Here is a 22,390-nt window from a genome sequence, read left to right on the forward strand (position 1 = left end):
ATATTTATTTTTCCGTTTCCTAGTACTTTAATAAATAGTGTCAATTGAAACCACAACTCCTCACGGAAAAAATAGGCCTTCAAACCACTCCATTGACAGAAAAAAAAAAAAAAAGTTATGGCTCTTGGAAACTGGGGAGTGAAAATAAAAACGAAAAATGGCTGTGGTGCCAATGGATTAAATTATCACTATAGCGTCAACACTACAGAGAGATGTATTAAAATTTGTGCACAGAAAAGTGGAGCAGTTGCTCATAGCAACCAATTGGACTTCAGCTTTTTTTCATGGACCCTTTTGAAAATGAAAGAAGCAATTTATTATTAACATAAGATGAAAAAAAAAAAAAAAAGTTAAAAATAAAACAGCAGCTCCATAATGAATAGTCACTTTATTTAATAAACAAAAATAGAGACTTTTGTGCGAGACATTATTTGCCCAAATTCAGTAGACAACGTTTCTGCCTGCATTACAATGCCTGAATTTTTACATACAATTGGTCTAAATTTCTGGTACATTTGTTTCTGAGAATTGCAAATAGAAATCAATACCATACAATCTATCATTCATGGTATGGCCCAGATATGTTGTGATAAGGCAGTGGAGGAGATTATTACAAACCAAAAAATTAAAACAAAGTGATTCCTTTTACTTTCATGAGAACAGAGCAACAACCTTTTAACAGTCCTGGAGGTCTGACATGCCTATAAAACCAGCGCCACATCACTGGGACTCTGTGCAGGGATACTGGTCCTGTAAAACGTTTTGCTTTTTTTATAAGTATAAACACCTTAAAAAGGCGCTATCCACCTTCGTACCCAATTTTTTTTTATTGTTGAGATGCATATAAAGTGAGAAATCAATCTACTTTGCAAATAGTTTTGATTATAAAACTTCCTTTCGTGTCTACCGTTCCTAGAGAGACCAATGCGTCCCCATGGTAACAGACTACAAACTGTGTAGTCTGATCCTACAGTCGTACTCTCTTCCATCTGTACTCGGTTTGCTAACCCACCAAATGTATATTAGCAAGAAGTCAGATGGCAGGCAGTATAACTGCAGGATCAAAGTACACAGTTTGTTTTTAGTCTGTTACTATGGAGATGCATAACAGATGTAATTAAGGCAATTTGAAAAGTAGCTTCATTTTTCATTTTAGGTACACTGGAATAATAAAAATATTGGTTGTGAAGGTGGAAATGGCATTTAAATTATTTTCGAAGTACTAATATCCTACTCTATTCATCACTTCGTTGTATCGGTTTACTAGCAACAATAAGTATGACCACCACTACAGCTTTTAGGCTGCGTTCAACATCACTGTCTGTTTTCCGCTGAGGGGTTCCGTCTGGTTAACCCCTCAGCGGAAAGGCAAACGGAAAACTCAGTTTCCCTCACCATTGAACTCAATGGTGACGGAAACCTAGCTAGTGATTTCCGTCTGTCACCGTTGTGACAGGGTTCCGTCGTTCTTGATGGAGCCGATAGCGCAGTCGACTGCACTATTGATTCCGTCAAAACGACAGAGCCCTGTCACAACGGTGACAGACGGAAATCACTAGCTAGGTTTCCGTCACCATTGAGTTCAATGGTGAGGGAAACGGAGTTTTCCGTTTGCCTTTCCGCTGAGGGGTTAACCAGACGGAAACCTCCGACGAAACCCCTCAACGGAAGGGCAACACTGATGTGAACAGGCCCTTACATTGGTTGATGCTTAGCTTTCCAAGATTCCTGAATGGCAACTATACCTAGTCATCATCCATCTCCTCATGTAATTTAAAAACTAGGCAGAACGAACATTCAGGAGTTAGGAAAAACTGGATGGAAAACGCTCAGTACAAGCCAGCATTCACAGAAACGGATATTACGAAGAGATAGCTTAATAGAATATTAAAAGACTTCACACAAGAGGACAAATCAGGAAGGGGACTTATTCAGGAGGATTGCTCTTTTAAGATCAGCAAGAATCCTTAATGCAGGGTCAATCGTCCTGCTTCACTCTGGTTCTGCGGATGTTAAAGTTTCCCCTCCTTAGTGTCTCCTAAACTGTGAAGAGATAGGAGATATAAGGAGAGGTGTGACCTGTGAGGCCTACTAGCGCTGCTCATGTCTGACATAACTCACCATTGTACTGACCCTGTATATGAGGGTAACTGGAATCTCTCACATATGACTTTCTATAAATGTCTATCCTCCCATGAGACACAAGACTACCGGTATGTGAACTGTTCCAGAATAATTAAGTCACTCGTCCATGGTGAGATTAGTCCACGATAATCTATATCCAGGTATTGATATTTTCTTTTGTATCGCAGGTTTGATGACATTCACAAAGCACATTACTGCTACACAATCGACATGTTCACTGATCATTATAGATCTGCCTCTGTGCATGATCACATTAGTAAACAATACATTAGATGTCTCGTGACGAGTAGATCCCATCTGCATCTCACTGCTCCTTTACAGAAAGGCTTCCCATTTTCTCTTCTGTGTTCGTCACACTCGTATCTCCTTTTACTGGTTTGGAGTAGACCCGCTCACCAAAAATTGTGCTGCCAACACGGACATTGGTGGAGCCTACTTCAATCTGAGCAGAAGAATATAAAGATGTATGGTTAAAGATGCCACGTAAGGGGAAAGTAGGACTACAAGTGGCACGTGATGGTTGGAGAAGTGTTCGAGATTTTGCATCAGAGACCAAGAACTGCAAGTTATGACTCTGCACTAATTCACATTCTCCTCTCAACCCTCAGTTTAGACCTGCCTGTTTAGCTCTCCCGCTGCTCTGTCTGCAATAGAAGGAGGCACAATAAGCCGTGCCCCCTTACCAAAGCCCCACCCCTGAACCATCTGCCAGTTAAAAATGGATCTGTGCTCGATGCAAGATTTAGATCATTTAGATATTTATTCTACTCTCTCGGTTTGAGAAACCGCAGAAAATCCTGCAGACTGACAAACACTGTGGGCTCGTCTTTTTTCTGTTTACCTCTATTACTAATTTCTAGTTTTACTGTTCCATTAAAGGGGTTGTCCAGGTCAGGTTCAGAAGAAAAAAAAATGGTCTGCCCCCCCCAGAAATAGCACTAACCTTGTCCATGCGCTATCCGGTATTATAGCTCTGTCCAATTTAAGTGATTTCTGGAACAAAAGAGCCTTCTTTTTCTAATCCTGGACAACCCTTTCAGAAAACAAAATGCAGCAAAACCGTTTTTGCTGTAGTTTTTCACAATACCATAAAGATTGAGTGTGACCCTGAAACATGTCCCGACATTCTATTGGCTGGGCATTCGTACCAATGCAGTTTCCTGAACAAAATAACAGGGCAAGCCAAAGGTCAGTAGGGTTGTACGCTATCAGATGCTTCTAAGCTTGACGATGATGTAAACTACCAGATTTTTTTTAATATAAGTTCTGCACTGGTACCTCCATATCTTTATAGGAAGTATATTTATAGAAACACACTTTGTTTTACATGGTGCAGGCCTTGAGGGGGCAGTGCGTGACTACTATTTCCAGTGTTCTCCCCCTCAGGCCCTGCACTAAGCCTAACGCAGTACCAGTCTTACCTGGAGTGTTCCTTCTGCATCATCATTATATGCACTGCCCAGGTACTTGCGCAGAACAGATCTAAAGACCAGGTAGCTTACTACAGCCACACGGGTAAAACTGGCCAAAGAGTAAAACCACCGCAACTTTTTATCATATTATTTGACACTCAATATTATTCTGCATGGTAAGCATAATCTCTCTTCCTCGCTGTTAGCCGGATTCTGAAGGAGTAGTATCCACACGGAGTAATTCCGAGTTTGAATAACTAATGGTAGTTGATCTAATGTTACCTATACAAGGTATACAGTACGAATGATCCTATGCATTATATATACTCACTGCATGCTCAAAGTCAGAGGACATTCCCATGCTCAGCTCCACAGTATCCAATGGAAGCCCCAGTTTATCACATACCTCTTCACGCTGTTTCAGCAGCAACTGTATATGGGGGGGGGGGGGGGGGAGAAAAACAACTCAAAAAAGGAAAACAAATTGCCCCAGAATCCATTATTCTGCACCTACACCATATGCCTATTTTTGTCCAACAAACCCAGTCATTGAGATTTATAAATACTATGTACTTGGCATTGATAGATTGGCCTTATAGAGAACATAAATGTTACAATGAATGACCATGCCAGATAACTTAAAGGGGATTCTCCGCTTTGGACAACTCCTTGTTAGAAAAGTCCCTTGACAATAAGGAGATCAAAAAGTGTCCATCTGCTGGGACCTCCAGCAATCAGCGGTTCTCTAGATGGAAGCCTAGCAATAAGTGATCAATTTCCCTGCAGCGCCACCACAGGGGAAATTTAGCATTACACAGAGCCCATTCAGATCAATGGGCTGTCCCTATAATGCAGAACAGGACAGATCCTCCAGAGCAATATGGACATCAAAGATGGGGAGCCCTGCTCAGGACTATTAGCCAGAGTGGAGAGCCCCTAACAACGAGCAATTTTCACAGACACGGTCAGCCATCCATTTAAAATGTCCGTCTTGTAGTACTATATTTCCCTTGCAGCAGCTGCAAATAGTTGGCCAATAGCGGCTCACTCCAGTGAGAAAAGCTAATAACAGGGGGCTTTTGGAGCCAGATCTGCGGCAATGAGCTGATTGCTGGGTGACAAAGAGCCAGTTTGTAGTCTGTTGCTAAGAAACATCTGACAGAATTGTAAACATCATGTGGCAAACCTCAGCAAGAGGAAAGTTCTCATTTAGTTGTGTAAAACTGGCTTGGGAATCATGGTAAGTCCTGTGAAGCAATATAGATTTAGACCCCAATTGTAAGAGCACAATTAAGAAAGAATGCCTCAGAAAGAGGCGGACCCCCAAACCGTCGCACCAGGCGCAGTAAGACGCCAATCTACCCTCCATGTGAAGTCTCTGCAAAAAAACAGTCCATAAAGACACTGGGAAGAAACCATCTGGATAGGTTTATGGACTCTGGCACACTGGGTGGTATTTATATCCATGCTTTGTATGTGCTCATTTTTTGACACTGAATTACAAAAAAATATATACTTTGCAAAAAGGAAAAAAAAATCTTATCTTTATAGAACTCTTGTGAAGCACCAAAAACAAATTGCTGCTTTAGTAAAAGAGGAATGAGTCAAAGTAATTGAGGAATTATGGATTTTGGATGAAATTTACCTTTAAACATCAACTCGCATCTAGTTTCGCAGCCTGCTTACCTGAAAGTCAGGGTTGGGGCCTTCAGCAAGATCATGGCCAAAGCTCCCAATGGTCATCAGACCCACAAACTCCAAGCCTGGGCACTTCTCCTGGATATGTTTTACCAACTCAACTGTGTCTGCTGGAGGAAGGCCATGTTTGCCTGAAAGAAAAAATGTATCAGGCCTGTGGACGGGACGGGCAGCAAACTGGCCAACACCATAAAGTAAAAGGGTTCATCAAGAAGTAAGCCTAGAGAACAGTTACTTTCTTCACTGCTGGTGTTGACTTGAACCATGACCTTCAACTTCTCAGATGATCCCTTTCTCTGCCAGGAGGCATTGACCTTGTCCGCAAGCTTTACAGAATCTATGGTCTCCACAATGTAAAGGTTTGGAACAGCTGAGCGAAAAGAAAGATGAACAATATTAATTTTCAAAGACTGAGGTCACAGTTTTTAGGGGATTTAATATGCTGTTCTCCTCAGCCACCAATCACCAAGAGATGTGTCCACAAATGTCGAAAGGAGTGTGAGCGCTACAGGTGTGCCCACTATTTAAAGCGGCTTGAAGTTATAATGTCCCTTTAATGAAATACAGGCACATTGCTATAGCACCCGCTATGCATAATCATGATCTAAATAAGCATTTATGAGGCACGGCTTTCTAGTTCACGTGGCATTTCCTTAACCCCTTCCCGCTCCTTGACGTACTATTACGTCATGGCAGCTGTATCGTTCGCGCTCCATGCCGTAATAGTACGTCTCGGGAGTAACGGCCGTTTCGGCCGTCCTCCCGACACATACAGGAGCTGTGACGCTGCTGTCTTGTTCAGCAGCTGTCACAGCTCCTACAGCGGGGACCGATCGCTGTGTCCCCGCTGATTAACCCCTTAAAAGCCGCGTTCTATAGAGATCGCGGCTTTTTAGGGGTTAAGCTGCCATCGCCGGCCTGCTACGCGATAGCGGCCGGCGATGGTGACTATGGCAACCGGACACCAAACAATGGCGTCCGGCTATGCCATAGACGGAAGCCTAGTGGGTCCTGACAACGTCAGGACCCACTATGCTTGCTGTCAGTGAGTAGCTGACAGTTCTAATACACTGCACTACGCATGTAGTGCAGTGTATTAGAATAGCGATCAGGGCCTCCTGCCCTCAAGTCCCCTAGTGGGACAAAGTAATAAAGTAAAAAAAAAGTTAAAAAAAGATGTGTAAAAATAAGAAAATAAAAGTTTTAAAAGTAATAAAAGTAAAAGTCCCACTTTTTCCCTTATCAGGCCTTTATTATTAATAAAAATATATAAACAAACAAATAAACTATACATAATTGGTATCGCCGCGTCCGTAACGGCCTGAACTACAAAATTATTTTGTTATTTATCCCGCACGGTGAACGCCGTAAAAAAAAATATTAATAAACCGTACCACAATCACAATTGTTTGGTCACTTCACCTCCCAAAAAATGGAATAAAAAGAGATCAAAAAGTCGCATGTACCTAAAAATGGTACTGATGGAAAATACAGTTCGTTACGCAAAAAATAAGTCCTCGCACGGCTTTATTGATTGAAAAATAAAAACGTTATGGCTCTTAGAATAAGGTAACACAAAAAGTGAGTGATTGTTTACAAAACGTATTTTATTGTGCAAACGCCATAAGACATAAAAAAAAACTATAAACATCTGGTATCGCCGTGATCGTATCGCCCCGCAGAATAAAGTTAATATATCATTTATAGCGCACGGTGAACGCTGTAAAAAAAAAAGTATACAAAAACAATAGTAGAATTGCTGTTTATTAGTCACCACGCCACCTAAAAATGGAATAAAAACTGATCAAAAAGCCGCATGCACCCCAAGAAAACTACAATGGATTCCTCAAGGGGTCTAGTTTCCAAATTGGGGTCACTTTTGGGGGGTTTCCAATGTTTTGGCACCACAAGACCTCTTCAAACCGGACATGGTGCCTAATAAAAAAGAGGGCTCAAAATCCGCTAGGTGCTCCTTTGCTTCGGAGGCCGGTGCTTCAGTCCATTACCGCCCGAGGGCCACATGTGGGATATTTCTCTAAACTGCAGAATCTGGGCAATAAGTATTGAGTTGCGTTTCTCTGATAAATCCTTTTGTGTTATAAAAAAAATGGTATAAAAAGAGTAAATTTCACCTCTACTTTGCTCTAAATTTCTGTGAAACACCTAAAGGGTTCATAAACTTTCTAAATGCTGTTGTGAATACTTTGAGGGGTCTAGTTTCTAAAATGGGGTGTTTGATAGGGGTTTCTAATATATGGGCCCCTCAAAGCAACTTCAGAAATGAACTGGAACCTAAAAAAATAAATAAATGAGGCAATACTTCGCTTCTTACATTATACTGATAATGAGCCGTGCCCACTCCGAGATGACCCCAGTTTTGACCGTTTGTATAAACGGAGACCCCTATTAGACCGTTCCAGTGCCCGGTTTTCCAAAGCATACACCCCCGAGAAGTGTTTTTCTATTGATGAGTCCCTGGTACATTTTAAAGGGAGGGTTCAATTCCGCCAGTACCTGCCAGGTAAGAGGGCAAGGTATGGCGTGAAGATGTATAAGCTGCGAGAGTGCATCAGGGTATACCTACAGGTTTAGGATATATGAAGGAAAGGCCACCCCCAAACCAGACTGCATCCTGGACTACAATAGGTACATGGGAGGGATGGACTTGTCAAATCAAGTCCTGAAGCCCTACAGCGCCATGCGGTGAGGTATAAGAAGCTGGCCGGGCACATCATACAGATGGCTTTGTACAATGCGTATGTGCTACGTCGATGTGCAGGCCAGAGGGGAACTTTCCTGGAATTTCAAGATCTAATCTTTAGGGACCAGGAAGGGGGGGCGCATCGTACCAGGGCAACACTTTCCAGGAGAAGGTCCCCAAACCGGTGGAAAGGGAAAGAGTCAAAAGAGGTGCAGAGTCTGCTATAAGAGGGGGATAAGGAAGAACACAATATACCAATGTGACACGTGTCCCGAAAAACCAGGGCTCTGTATAAAAGATTGTTTTAAAATGTATCATACATCCCTTGATTTTCAATTTACCCTGATGCACTCCGCACAGCTTACCCCCCTCATCTTTCCCTTCTGAGCCCTGCCGTATGCCCAGGCAGCTGATAACAGCCACATGTAGGGTATTGTCGTACCCAGGAGAACCCACATTACAATTTAAGGGGTGTATATGTCCGGTGGCGCATGCTGGGCACACTATATTGGACACTGAAATGGCATATACATATATAAAATTGCAAATCTCACACTGCACCATCTGCTGCGCATTATCTTTTACACAGTACCTGTGGGGTCAAAATGCTCACTACACCTCTAGATGAATGTCTTAAGGGGTGTAGTTTTTAAAATGGGGTCACTTCTCGGGGGTTTCAACTGTACTGGTACCTCAGGGGCTTCTGCACACATGACTTAGCACCAGAAAAGCTCCAGTAGGCCAAATGGTGGTCCTTTCCTTCTGAGCCCTCCCATGGGCCCAAAGGGCAGTTTATCACCACAAATGGGGTATTGCCGCACTAAGGACAAATTGGGCAACAAAATGGGGTATGTTGTTCCTTGTGAAAATAAGAAATTTTGATCAAAAATGACATCTTATTGGAAAAAATATCATTTTTTTCATTTCACAGCCCAATTCAAATAGGTGCTGTGAAAAAACTGTGCGGTCAAAATGATAACAAAAACCATAAATGAATTCCTTGAGGGGTGTAGTTTCCAAAATGGGGTCACTTCTGGTGGGTTTCCATTGCTTTGATACCTCTGGGGCTCTGCAAATGCAACATGGCACCCGAAAACCAATCCAGCAAAATCTGGACTCCAACAAACACATAGCGCTCCTTTCCGTCTGAGCCCTCCCATGGGCCCAAACGGCAGTTTATCACCACAAATGGGGTATTGCCGCACTAAGGACAAATTGGGCAACAAAATGGGGTATGTTGTTCCCTGTGAAAATAAGAAATTTTGATCAAAAATGACATCTTATTGGAAAAAATATAATTTATTTCATTTCACAGCCCAATTCAAATAGGTGCTGTGAAAAACCTGTGCGGTCAAAATGATAACAAAAACCATAAATGAATTCCTTGAGGGGTGTAGTTTCCAAAATGGGGTCACTTCTGGTGGGTTTCCATTGCTTTGATACCTCTGGGGCTCTGCAAATGCGACATGGCACCCGAAAACCAATCCAGCAAAATCTGGACTCCAACAAACACATAGCGCTCCTTTCCTTCTGAGCCCTCCCATGGGCCCAAACGGCAGTTTATCACCACAAATGGGGTATTGCCGCACTAAGGACAAATTGGGCAACAAAATGGGGTATGTTGTTCCCTGTGAAAATAAGAAAATTTGATCAAAAATGACATTTTATTGGAAAAAATATCATTTTTTTCATTTCACAGCCCAATTCAAATAGGTGCTGTGAAAAAACTGTGCGGTCAAAATGATAACAAAAACCATAAATGAATTCCTTGAGGGGTGTAATTTCCAAAATGGGGTCACTTCTGGTGGGTTTCCATTGTTTTGATACCTCAACACCTCTTCAAACCTGGCATGCTGCCTAAAATATATTCTAATAAAAAAGAGGCCTCAAAATGCACTAGGTGCTTCTTTGCTTCTAGGGCTTGTGTTTTAGTCCACGAGCGCAGTAGGGCCACATGTGGGACATTTCTAAAAACTGCAGAATCTGGACAATACATATTTAGTAGTGTTTCTCTGGTAAAACCTTCTCTGTTACTAAAAAAAAATTGAATAAAATTGAAATTCAGCAGAAAAAATGAAATTTGCAAATTTAATTTCCACTTTGCTTTAATTCCTGTGAAATGCCTGAAGGGTTAAAAAACTTTCTATATGCTGTTTTGAATACTTTGAGGGGTCTAGTTTTTAAAATGGGGTGTTTTATGGGGGTTTCTAACACATAGTCCCCTCAAATCCACTTCAGAACTGAACTGGCACCTTCAAAAAAAGGCTTTTGAAATTTTCTTAAGAATATGAGAAATTGCTGTTTATGTTCTAAGCCTTGTAACGTCCAAGAAAAATAAAAGAATGTTCAAAAAACGATGCCAATCAAAAGTAGACATATGGGAAATGTGAACTAGTAACTATTTTGGGTGGTATAACCGTCTGTTTTTCAAGCAGATGCATTTAAATTCTGAAAAATGCTATTTTTTGTAAATTTTCTCTAAATTTTGCAATTTTTCACAAATAAAGACTGAATATATCGACCAAATTTTACCACGAACATGAAGCCCAAAGTGTCACGAGAAAACAATCTCAGAATCGCTTGGATAGGTTTAAGCATTCCGACGTTATTACCACATAAAGTGAAATATGTCAGATTTGAAAAATGGGCTCTGAGCCTTAAGGCCCAAACTAGGCTGCGTCCTTAAGGGGTTAAAGAGGCTCTGTCACCAGATTTTGCAACCCCTATCTACTATTGCAGCAGATCGGCGCTGCAATGTAGATTACAGTAACGTTTTTATTTTTAAAAAACGAGCATTTTTGGCCAAGTTATGACCATTTTTGTAGATCTGCAAATGAGGCTTGCAAAAGTCCAAGTGGGCGTGTTGAAAAGTAAAAGTACAACTGGGCGTGTATTATGTGCGTACATCGGGGCGTTTTTACTACTTTTACTAGCTGGGCGTTCTGATGAGAAGTATCATCCACTTCTCTTCACAACGCCCAGCTTCTGGCAGTGCAGACACACAGCGTGTTCTCCAGAGATCACGCTGTGACGTCACTCACAGGTCCTGCATCGTGTCGGCACCAGAGGCTACAGTTGATTCTGCAGCAGCATCAGCATTTGTAGGTAAGTAGCTACATCGATTTACCTGCAAACGCCGATGCTGCTGCAGAATCATCTGTAGCCTCTGGTGCCGATGTGTCCTCGCTCGTCTGACACGATGCAGGACCTGTGAGTGACGACACAGCGTGATCTCTTGAGAACACGGCTGTGTCTGCACTGCCAGAAGCTGGGCGTTCTGAAGAGAAGTGGATGATACTTCTCATCAGAACGCCCAGCTAGTAAAAGTAGTAAAAACGCCCCGATGTACGCACATAATACACGCCCACTTGGACTTTTACTTTTCAACACGCCCAGTTGGACTTTAGCAGGCCTCATTTGCATAAATACGAAAATGGTCATAACTTGGCCAAAAATGCTCGTTTTTTAAAAATAAAAACGTTACTGTAATCTACATTGCAGCGCCGATCACATGCAATAGCAGATAGGGGTTGCAAAATCTGGTGACAGAGCCTCTTTAAGTAGAAAATGGATGCAGCAGGGTTTCAATAGGGTTTGTAAAAATCCCCTACACCCAGAAGCTTAACTATAGTGGGTGCAGGCCGGAGGGGGGTACAGAGACCACTCAAGGAAATACCAGCGTTTTTTTATCCCTATACCGTGAAGCCACTGTGTGTATTATCCTTGTATCCTGACATAACTGTGTTCATTACATCTGTGACATCACTGTGTATTATCCTTGTATTATGACCCCGGTATTTATTATCCATGTGCTGTGACATCACTGTGTATTATCCTTGTATTATGACCCCTGTATTTATTATCCATGTGCTGTGACATCACTGTGTATTTTCCTTGTATTATGACCCCGGTATTTATTATCCATGTGCTGTGACATCACTGTGTATTATCTTGTTAAATTGATAAAAGATATGGCTCAACCAGCCATTATTTCCAGAAACAGGCAAAAGCAAGTGATTGGCGACAGTAGAGGTGTATCAGAGTGAACGAAGTTTCTCAAACACTCCAGGACCACCCTCCCTGTTTATTGTATAATATTTCGCTACACCCTTGCCAATAGATAACAATCTATCCAGATCCAACGCGTTTCAGCAACACATCAAGAGTGATGCCTCATCAGGGATTACTAGATAGCAATTTCAGTTAGAATTGTTAGGTTACAAAAGCTGGATAGCACTGTATATGTGCAGATTTTAGCCTCCAGACGCGTGAACGGCTCTGATACAATGACCGCACACGCGCCCGGGAAGCTGCAGGCTTATACGATTGAGAGCCCGCCCTCATTCCAATCGTCACCGGAGCAGCCGCCAATCCGCATACAACACGCACATTGTGACGTGCCGGAGGCGGCGCCTCACGACACAGACGACCAATGAAGGTATCTGGACGACAAGCGTCCATAGTTACTAGGGGACGCTAGACGCGGCTCCTAAACTGCTGTCAAAATCAAACAGCAAGGAATGGAAAAGGAACGAATGTCCCTCCTATCACACATAACACCGTCCCCAAACAAACGGGGCAGTGTGAGGTGGAGGAGATAAGTATCACGGGAGTCGTCAAGAGAAGACTGACCCCCAGTGATTCCATAGTTGCCTAGCAACTTATCGTTACCCTACTAGCCAGGGATCAGACTCAGATAGAAGATGGATATAGCCCAATATCCCACAAGGACTATGCATAGAAGTCCTATACGAGCCTCCTCCCAAACAGAAACGGAGGGTGCCCGGCGGAGGAAAAACCCCCATCCATAGTCGCTCCCTAAATCTCAAAATGCGATAGGTAGACATAAAAAGTAAAGGCAGACCCCGATGTGGGGGACCTGGTAGGAGACTCCCCGCTTATTACATACAGGAGGGGGCGGAACCTTAGGGACCGTTTGGTTCATAGTCATCTACTACCACAGGCACAGTGCAGTACTTGGTTGGAGAACAGTCTAAAAGGTACCTTTAGATGTGGAACATGCAAAGCATGTGTGTCCATTATATGTAGCAGGAATTTCAGTAGCACGAAAACTGGTAAAACATTTGACAATAGATCATATATCAACTGTAAAACGAAAGGCATTGTATACATGATTACCTGTAGATGTGGTCTACAGTACGTGGGTAAAACAAAAAGGGAGTTTAGGAGAAGGATCCGTGACCACATTGGGGATGTCAGAAGGAAGGTGGACACCCCGGTATCAAGACACGTATGGTCCTGTCACGATGGGGATGTTACTGCTCTTGGCTTTCAGGGAATTGAATATGTCAGACCGCTCGCGAGAGGGGGGGATCTGGACAAGAAAATTTTACAAAAGGAGGCTGAATGGATTTTTAGGATGCAGACCATAAATCCTCATGGATTGAATGAACAAATCTCCTATTCTTGTTTTCTCTAGATACATTGCGCCTCTTATTTCTCATGCTTCTTTGTCGAGTCGTTTGTGTCTACTGCGATTAGTTGTTATTTTGGTTACTCCCAGCTATCTCTGTGAATATACCAATATATAGTATTTTGACTGACAGGGGCATCTCTGAGAATTGGGGATGTCCCTGTGAATATATCAATATTTTGACTGATAAATGGTATTTCAGTCCCTGTTCACACTATGCGTTTTCTATTGCGATTTGTGGGTGCATTATTCTCCACTTGTTGACTTTTTTCCTTTCTATTTACTTTTTATGTCTACCTATCGCATTTTGAGATTTAGGGAGCGACTATGGATGGGGGTTTTTCCTCCGCCGGGCACCCTCCGTTTCTGTTTGGGAGGAGGCTCGTATAGGACTTCTATGCATAGTCCTTGTGGGATATTGGGCTATATCCATCTTCTATCTGAGTCTGATCCCTGGCTAGTAGGGTAACGATAAGTTGCTAGGCAACTATGGAATCACTGGGGGTCAGTCTTCTCTTGACGACTCCCGTGATACTTATCTCCTCCACCTCACACTGCCCCGTTTGTTTGGGGACGGTGTTATGTGTGATAGGAGGGACATTCGTTCCTTTTCCATTCCTTGCTGTTTGATTTTGACAGCAGTTTAGGAGCCGCGTCTAGCGTCCCCTAGTAACTATGGACGCTTGTCGTCCAGATACCTTCATTGGTCGTCTGTGTCGTGAGGCGCCGCCTCCGGCACGTCACAATGTGCGTGTTGTATGCGGATTGGCGGCTGCTCCGGTGACGATTGGAATGAGGGCGGGCTCTCAATCGTATAAGCCTGCAGCTTCCCGGGCGCGTGTGCGGTCATTGTATCAGAGCCGTTCACGCGTCTGGAGGCTAAAATCTGCACATATACAGTGCTATCCAGCTTTTGTAACCTAACAATTCTAACTGAAATTGCTATCTAGTAATCCCTGATGAGGCATCACTCTTGATGTGTTGCTGAAACGCGTTGGATCTGGATAGATTGTTATCTATTGGCAAGGGTGTAGCGAAATATTATACAATAAACAGGGAGGGTGGTCCTGGAGTGTTTGAGAAACTTCGTTCACTCTGATACACCTCTACTGTCGCCAATCACTTGCTTTTGCCTGTTTCTGGAAATAATGGCTGGTTGAGCCATATCTTTTATCAATTTAACAATTAAATCAATTTTTAATCGTTCTATCAGGCGGTGAATATATTTACATTTTTGAACGACATTTGCTATCTTATATACAGTGAATCACTGTGTATTATCCTTGTATTATGACCCCTGTAGTTATTATCCATGTGCTGTGACATCACTGTGTATTATCCTTGTATTATGACCCCTGTATTTATTATCCATGTGCTGTGACATCACTGTGTATTATCCTTGTATTATGACTCCGGTATTTATTATCCATGTGCTGTGACATCACTGTGTATTATCCTTGTATTATGACCCCTGTATTTATTATCCATGTGCTGTGACATCACTGTGTATTATCCTTGTATTATGACTCCTGTATTTATTATCCATGTGCTGTGACATCACTGTGTATTATCCTTGTATTATGACCCCGGTATTTATTATCCATGTGCTGTGACATCACTGTGTATTATCCTTGTATTATGACCCCTGTAGTTATTATCCATGTGCTGTGACATCACTGTGTATTATCCTTGTATTATGACCCCTGTATTTATTATCCATGTGCTGTGACATCACTGTGTATTATCCTTGTATTATGACTCCTGTATTTATTATCCCTCCACTGCAACATCACTGTGGTCCTTAGGCCATTAGCTGCGACATCGCTATGTTGGTTATTTCTGCTCTGTGACATTACTGACTATTATTCCTGTGTTACTTCACTTTAGTCACTGCCCTTGTACTAGGACTTCACTGTGATTATTATCCTTGTTCTGTGACATCACTGTGTATTATCCTTGTATTATGACCCCGGTATTTATTATCCATGTGCTGTGACATCACTGTGTATTATCCTTGTATTATGACCCCTGTAGTTATTATCCATGTGCTGTGACATCACTGTGTATTATCCTTGTATTATGACCCCTGTATTTATTATCCATGTGCTGTGACATCACTGTGTATTATCCTTGTATTATGACTCCTGTATTTATTATCCCTCCACTGCAACATCACTGTGGTCCTTAGGCCATTAGCTGCGACATCGCTATGTTGGTTATTTCTGCTCTGTGACATTACTGACTATTATTCCTGTGTTACTTCACTTTAGTCACTGCCCTTGTACTAGGACTTCACTGTGATTATTATCCTTGTTCTGTGACATCACTGTGTATCTTATCCCTGTACACGATCAGTAAGGGCTGTATTCGCACCTGTGTCCTCTGCCACATAAACGGATAGCAGTGCTATAAATTGCATGTAACGTTGGGAGCCCTGTTCCAGATTTTGCATCAAGGCCTAGGAACTTCAAGTAGCCCCTCTGCATACACCTGCTGCAGTAAGAGCCCTATTCAAATCCGTTCCATACATCTTACCTACTAAGGAGAATTAAATGCATGCATGTGTCATGCGGTGGAAATGATAGAACCCCATCAGACATTAACATAAATAGAGCAAGTCTTACATGGACATAAAGCATGATAAATTCTTGCAACCAATGTTTCATAATGTCCTCTTATTAATATCTATGGGCTCATGCACCCTGCATTATTACGGATCACTGTTGTACAGAGCTGTAAAATTTGCTGCAAATAGACCGCTATGTACGGATTACGGTACCTGAGAGAGAAAAAATGTTGCGGCATAATTCGTCAGATGTGTCAGAGAGGAATACAAACTCCTAGCGGCTCCACGTGCCAATCTAAAGGTCTTCACATTGCTTTTTTATTATTTTGTGGCGTAGTAAATACAGGCAACCTCTTTGTCATGCTACAGTCTGGATTAAGCAAAAAAAGTATCCAATCGCCTTTCTCGCCACTTACCAACTAACTTGTTGATGTGCTGTTTCTGCAGATGCCCAATGAAATGCCATTTGATCTCTGGACAGGAGGACAAAATCTAGAATAAAGATCAGTAATATAATGACAACTACATGAACTATTAATGTAAAAACCCACAGTCTGGGCTCCCGATATTGCATCCTTATGATTAATACTGTATATATAGAATGTGTGAAATTGCTCTCCTGAAAAAAGGAAATGGTCTCTGTAGTGCCACCTATAGGTGGCTACTATGTAAGTCATTGTATGATCCCATAAGGAACCTGAAAACCTCATCAGTTACATGGTGCTAGCCAAACCACACACTCCTCTGTAAACCGCACGGTTCAGCTGCTGCACCTCAGTACAGAGGCGGGTTCTGCCTTGCTATGCAACACGCAGTTTTAACAAGTTCCCCCTGCTATGGATTCTCAGCAAAAAGTACCCGAATGTCTCAATCTTTAGAAGTTCATACTTTGACTTACAAAAGGTAGGAACCTATTGTGGCATTAGAGTTTTCTTCTCGACTGCTCCATTCAATAACAGAAAGCAAGGATCTTAAAAACGGTGAGGAATTAAAACACAAAATATATTAAAAAGAATTATAACTTTATATTATACAATAAACAAGCTTTTCTTTATATAAAACCTTAATAAATGTAACGAAATGGAAATATCTTACATTCGCGTCTGAGGCTTTTTCAACCAGTTCTTGAACCTAAAAAAAATAATAAAATTTAAATGGGGAATATATATATATTTTCTGACACTTTTGTTGCTTTTAAAAGCAAAAATTTACCGGAATAAATGATATAAATAAACTGATCATAAGGCCTCCTGCCGCTGGGAGCCACCCGCTGTTATTGGCAGAGGAACAGCATATATATTGGGACCCATAAGTTCTACCTACCAGGTGCCCACCTATCCGGAGTCCCATCTTGCAGATCGCTCCTGCTGAAGCTAGATTCACACATTGCGCATTTTTTGCAGATTTATTTTTTTTTTTTTTGCTTCTTTTCTGTTTTTATTGTAACAAAACATTATGTACAAACATTTTGCAGCATCACAATTTGATACTTATAATATAAATAAACAAGTTAAGACAAAAGAAACATGACTGCACTTCATTTTGGCCTTGATTTTTAAGCTAAAGCCAGAAGGGGTTTCAAAAGGAATGGGGATTATAAAAGGAGGAATTTATACTTCTCCTTCCCCCCGGATACACTTCTGTATTTAGGTACAAAATCCACATTTAAAATCTGCACCATGTGTGAATTCAGCCCATTGTGTGGAGGTCCCAGACTCACCCAGGACCCAGTACAGGAAATAACTCTCTACACTGTACAGGTTCCATGGTAATCATGACAATCGCTGCCCAGGTCTATTAGTGTGCAGTAGACCTCTAGAAATCTCCACATCAGCGAGGACCAGGTAACTATAAGGGTATGCGCACACGCTAACTGCATTTACGTCTGAAATTACGGAGCTGTTTTCAGGAGAAAACAGCTCCGTAATTTCAGATGTAATTGCTCGTACTCACGTTTTGCGAGGCGTCAATTACAGCCGTAATTTGGAGATGTTCTTCATTGGAATCAATGAAAAACGGCTCAAATTACGTCTCAAGAAGTGTCTTGCACTTCTTTTGACGAGCCGTCTTTTTTTACGCGTCGTCGTTTGACAGCTGTCAAACGACGACACGTAAATGACAGGTCGTCGGCACAGTACGTCGGCAAACCCATCCAAATGAATGGGCAGATGTTTGCCGACGTATTGTAGCCGTATTTTCAGACGTAATTCGAGGCGTAAAACGCCTCGTTTACGTCTGAAAATAGGTGGTGTGAACCCAGCCTAACTGTAAGGCCCCCTGCAAACAGCAGATTTGTTGAAAATATGTGAGAGGGGTCAAATCCACAGCAAAATCCAGGCGTAACACGGAAACACTGCGAAAATCTGCAACATGTGTGGGTACCCTAAAGGCGCCTCCAATCCGGGCAAAAACTGTATCTTTAGCTTTTGCTTGGATGGTCAATATATTTGAGGAGTCTCTTTAAACCGTCCGAGTAAAAGGCAGGAGGGTCAACATCACAAAGGCGGCTTTCACACTCCAGTATTATGATCAGTTTTTGGAACCTACACGGAGATGGAAACATTGGCACTGTGTTTTGGATCCTCTTCTGGCTTACAAATACTGACCAGAATACTCCAGTGTGAAAGTGGCCAAACGCTGAAATCTCATCGTATCCCTAAGCCTGGCTATAAAGTAATATCCGCGTCTCAGACTTACGTAATTCTCCCCAAAAAACCGCTGGCCGCGACCGTAAGCTTCAATCACCATGTCGGCCGGCTTGGTCTTACTGACAGCCACCAGTCTGGGCTGGACAGCAGGAAGATTCTAAAAAGACATAAAAAAAAAAATTCTACAGATATTATGTACTGGCAAAAAAAACACAAGGGTCACCCAATAATGTGGAGGGCAAGGTTACCCGTACCGTGTGACGACAAAGATCTGCGCCCTTATATATCCCCAGAAAAATTTTAAGAACTGACCATTTCTTACAAAAAGGACACATTATATTTTGCGGCATTTGATAGAGGAAAACACTAAGGCTGAGTTTACACGTGGCGGATATACTGCGTAAAAGCACTCAGCGCATTCGCCCTCTCTGCCACAGAGAAAGCCAAGCGAAAATGCGCAAAAAACCGTGGTGCAGTTTTCCGCCCGGAATGTCCGCTGCAAAAAAATGCAGCACTAAAGCCGGCCGGCCTCCTGGCATTACGTCTCATGCCAGGAGACCGCTGCAGCCTGTGATTGGCTGCAGCGGCGGTCACATGAGATGAAGCGTCATCCCAGGAGGATGAAACACAGACTCCTACGGTTTTTTTTTCTGAGTTCCGTTTTTTGCGGCGGGATCACTGTGAATCTACCGCAAAAAAACAGGAACAACTGCTATTTGACGCGGGATTTACATCGCCATTGAATTCAATTGGGAAATCCCGCAACATATAAGCAGCGTTTACGTAAAGACAATTGACAAATGAATTTCCGCACCACTCAATTTCTGAACGGTATTTCAGCTCAGTATTATGTATTAGATTTGTTCAATATCATCCACTTTGCCGCTACCGTATTTGCTGCGGATTTCCCGCAACAAATTCCATTGTGGAAAACCTGCAGTATTTACGCAACATGTGAACTGGCCCTAAGGGGGAGATTTTATTCCCATGTAATTGCAGAGAAAAAAAAATTTCCCCGGGGTGCTGCAGATTTAGGGTGGTGATCAGTGTTTAACTACATATTTTTATCCACACACGGATGGGATATGTGCATAAAACCTGATGTTATGGAAAGCAAAAGGTTAACCCCTGCAGAAAAAAGTTCCCATTTCTCAATTATGAAAGGAATTTCTGGATAATCCCACTAAATGCAAAATAATCACAAGGCTGGTTCTGGAGAGATTGAATTCCCACCCTGCACCAGATCACAGCGTGCTCCCCATAACAGACAATGCGGCAGATCTATCAAAACTGATGCAAAGCAAAGTGGAGTCGTTGCCCATGGAAACCAATGAGGTTGCGCCTTTTATTTTGCAAAAGGCCTCTGAAAAACGAGGGCTGGAATCTGATTGGAAGTTCTCCACTTTTCTTTTGCACCAGTTTTGATAGAACTGCTCCAGTGTATTTTCACCATGAGACATTTTTGATGACTTAGATGCGGCTGTAGTGACTGGACACCATATGGTCAGGGCACACTATATATATTTTTATCACAGCACGTCCTGTCGCAATTTTGTCATCGTTCTTCCTTGGTAAACACTTACAGCAATTCAAATTTCACGTAAAAACAGCGATCACCGTTTTTCATTGAAGCAGGACTGGTTCCTAGATTTTTTTCTTTCCTCAAGTTAAAATAAATTTATTTAAAAGAAAAAACTGCACCACCCTGGGCATGCGTCGCTGCTTTTATGGCGCAGTCACACGCAGCAGATTTTGTTGCATAAATATCCGAGATTGAAAATCAGTTCCATTCACTTGAATGAAATGTCCAGAAATCCATGCACCGGCTGTAAATACAGCCTTAGGGCCCATTCACACCAACGGGATTCTCGTCCACGCGCTGTGCATTGAAATATCACGCGGCCCCATTGGTATCAATGAGGCTGTTCACACATGCAGGAGGTTTCACACAGCGAGAGTCCGTTACATGAAACTCACTGCATGTCCTTTATTGGTGTATTTCGCGAAAAACACACGCCACTCGCAAAGCACACCGATGCATAACGCAACGCACAGATTTACACACGTTTATCTGTCACGCTCGTGTGAATGTAGCCTTATACAGATGAATGGAACGGATTTTCAGTCACTGAAAATTCTGACACAGAATCTGCGTGTGTGAATTCCCCCCTAAAGTGCTTGTCATGCAAACAATGTTTATGGGAGAAAGGGGCATCGGTGACGCCGGTCCCTGCAGCCAGCATAGAGAAGGCTCTGTTCACACCAATTTCTGACTGTATGTTTCAGAAATACACGCAGTGCTATCTAGTGCCTTATAAATACATATCCATGATATAAAGAACGCAGAATTTTGTCATACGCTCATCGGATAGACACAGATGCCAACCTCACTGGATTTGTTTCAAATACGTTTTTTCACCTGTATAACAAAAGTGTGGTGTGAACAGCGCCGTATATGTGATGTACATACACCCGTCTGTCACAGGGAGGATCAAACTGTGGATAAGTCTCGGTTCAGACCTGCATTCAGAGCCTCTGTCGCAGATTGAGTCAGATTTGACGGGAAGAATAGGTGTGCAGCGACGGACTTCTCGGCGGAACCCATTAGGAGTCGTGCATTGTAAACAACGCAGATGTGAACAAAGCCTAATGTCCTGAGATAGGCTGCTTATCGTTCTCATGTACAAGTACTACCTCGAATACAAGTACTATCTCAAAGTTATTGCTGCGCTCTCAACCTAACAGTGTGGTCCCTGCACCCCAGAACTAGCGAAGGTCTGTAAGGGTGAACAGTTTGGCAGTGTTATACAACGAATGTTGTGGAACTACAACTCCCAGCATGCCACAGGAAGCAGAAGATGTAAAGCGCTGTTGTTACTGTAATGAATGCAGCAGCATGGAATGGGTATTACAGCTGTCATGACTTACACACGTGCCGCTCACCTGAGCTCTCCTGGCTGCGGCATGCTGCACCTTCTCCCGCACGGAAATGAGAGCTTTCCCTATCTCCTGAGACATGCCTGCCCTCCACATACCCCAGAACTAGCGAGCTAAAGGACCTGTGATGATGTCATGACCACGTGATCAGCGTCATGAAAGGGAGGAGTCAGGCTGTATGTGAAGTGTGAGTGTCCCGTATTCCAGCTCAATAGGATCTGGCAATGTGATTGCAATGGGCTGATGAGCAGACAGGGACCTTCATCCCACTAGAATATGGCATTGTTATATATATATATATATTTTTTTTTTTATTTTTTTTGACCGGCTTCAACAGGTAAAATGTTATTTTTATGTGCAATTAAAATTAGACAATTTTCCTTTATACTTTCTGTATTAATTCCTCACGGTTTTCAAGATTTCTACTTGTTATTCACTAGAAACATTAAGGCCGGGTTCCCACGTAGCATAAACGCTGCGGAATTTCTGCAATTGAATTCTGTACGCAAATTTTGCAGCATTTACAGTAGCTGCAATGTGGGTAAGATTTAGTAAATCTCATGCCTACGCTGTGGAAAGAAAACGCAGCGTAAATGTTAATCAATTGAACTGCGGTGGGGATGCAAATCCCGCAACAGAAAGCTAAGTGTTGCAACTTTTGCGGCGTATTCTCCGCGATTACGTCACAAAAGTCGCAACACCCTGGATGATGCTGCAGCCCATGTGACCACTGCAGCGGCGGTCACATGGGATGGAACGTCATCCTGGGAGGCCCGGACCGGACGTTTCATCCCATGTGACCACCGCTACAGCCTGTGATTGGCTGCAGCGTCATCCAGGGAGGCCGGA

General features: G+C 42.5%; 1 protein-coding gene across 2 annotated transcripts; it reads right to left on the minus strand.

The window, feature by feature from the left end:
- Positions 1-1,600: 1,600 nt before the first annotated feature.
- PLPBP (pyridoxal phosphate binding protein) lies at positions 1,601-21,668 on the minus strand. 2 transcript variants are annotated; one of them, XM_075858452.1, is made up of 8 exons: positions 21,533-21,668; positions 18,654-18,761; positions 17,052-17,087; positions 16,373-16,448; positions 5,491-5,625; positions 5,244-5,386; positions 3,889-3,987; positions 1,601-2,587 (listed from the first exon to the last, which is right to left on the minus strand). In XM_075858452.1, the coding sequence occupies exons 1-8, from the start codon at positions 21,635-21,637 to the stop codon at positions 2,450-2,452; spliced, it is 840 nt and encodes a 279-aa protein (XP_075714567.1). In that variant the 5' UTR covers positions 21,638-21,668; the 3' UTR covers positions 1,601-2,449. The 2 variants fall into 2 exon arrangements, with proteins under 2 accessions (XP_075714567.1, XP_075714568.1); XM_075858453.1 differs by having other exon boundaries at positions 1,602-2,587; positions 21,548-21,668.
- Between the last annotated feature and the right edge of the window lie 722 nt (positions 21,669-22,390).

This window comes from Rhinoderma darwinii, chromosome 3, assembly GCF_050947455.1.
Source record: "Rhinoderma darwinii isolate aRhiDar2 chromosome 3, aRhiDar2.hap1, whole genome shotgun sequence".
NCBI classification, from domain to species: domain Eukaryota; kingdom Metazoa; phylum Chordata; class Amphibia; order Anura; family Rhinodermatidae; genus Rhinoderma; species Rhinoderma darwinii.

Coding starts and splice junctions, on each gene's coding strand:
- PLPBP (XM_075858452.1), bottom strand. CDS start 21,637: ATGTGGAGGGCAGGCATGTCTCAGGAGATAGGGAAAGCTCTCATTTCC. Junction 5,626..16,372: donor GCACATCAACAAGTTAGTTG/GTAAGTGGCGAG, acceptor CTTTTCGCTCAG/CTGTTCCAAACCTTTACATT. Junction 5,387..5,490: donor CAACACCAGCAGTGAAGAAA/GTAACTGTTCTC, acceptor TTTTTCTTTCAG/GCAAACATGGCCTTCCTCCA.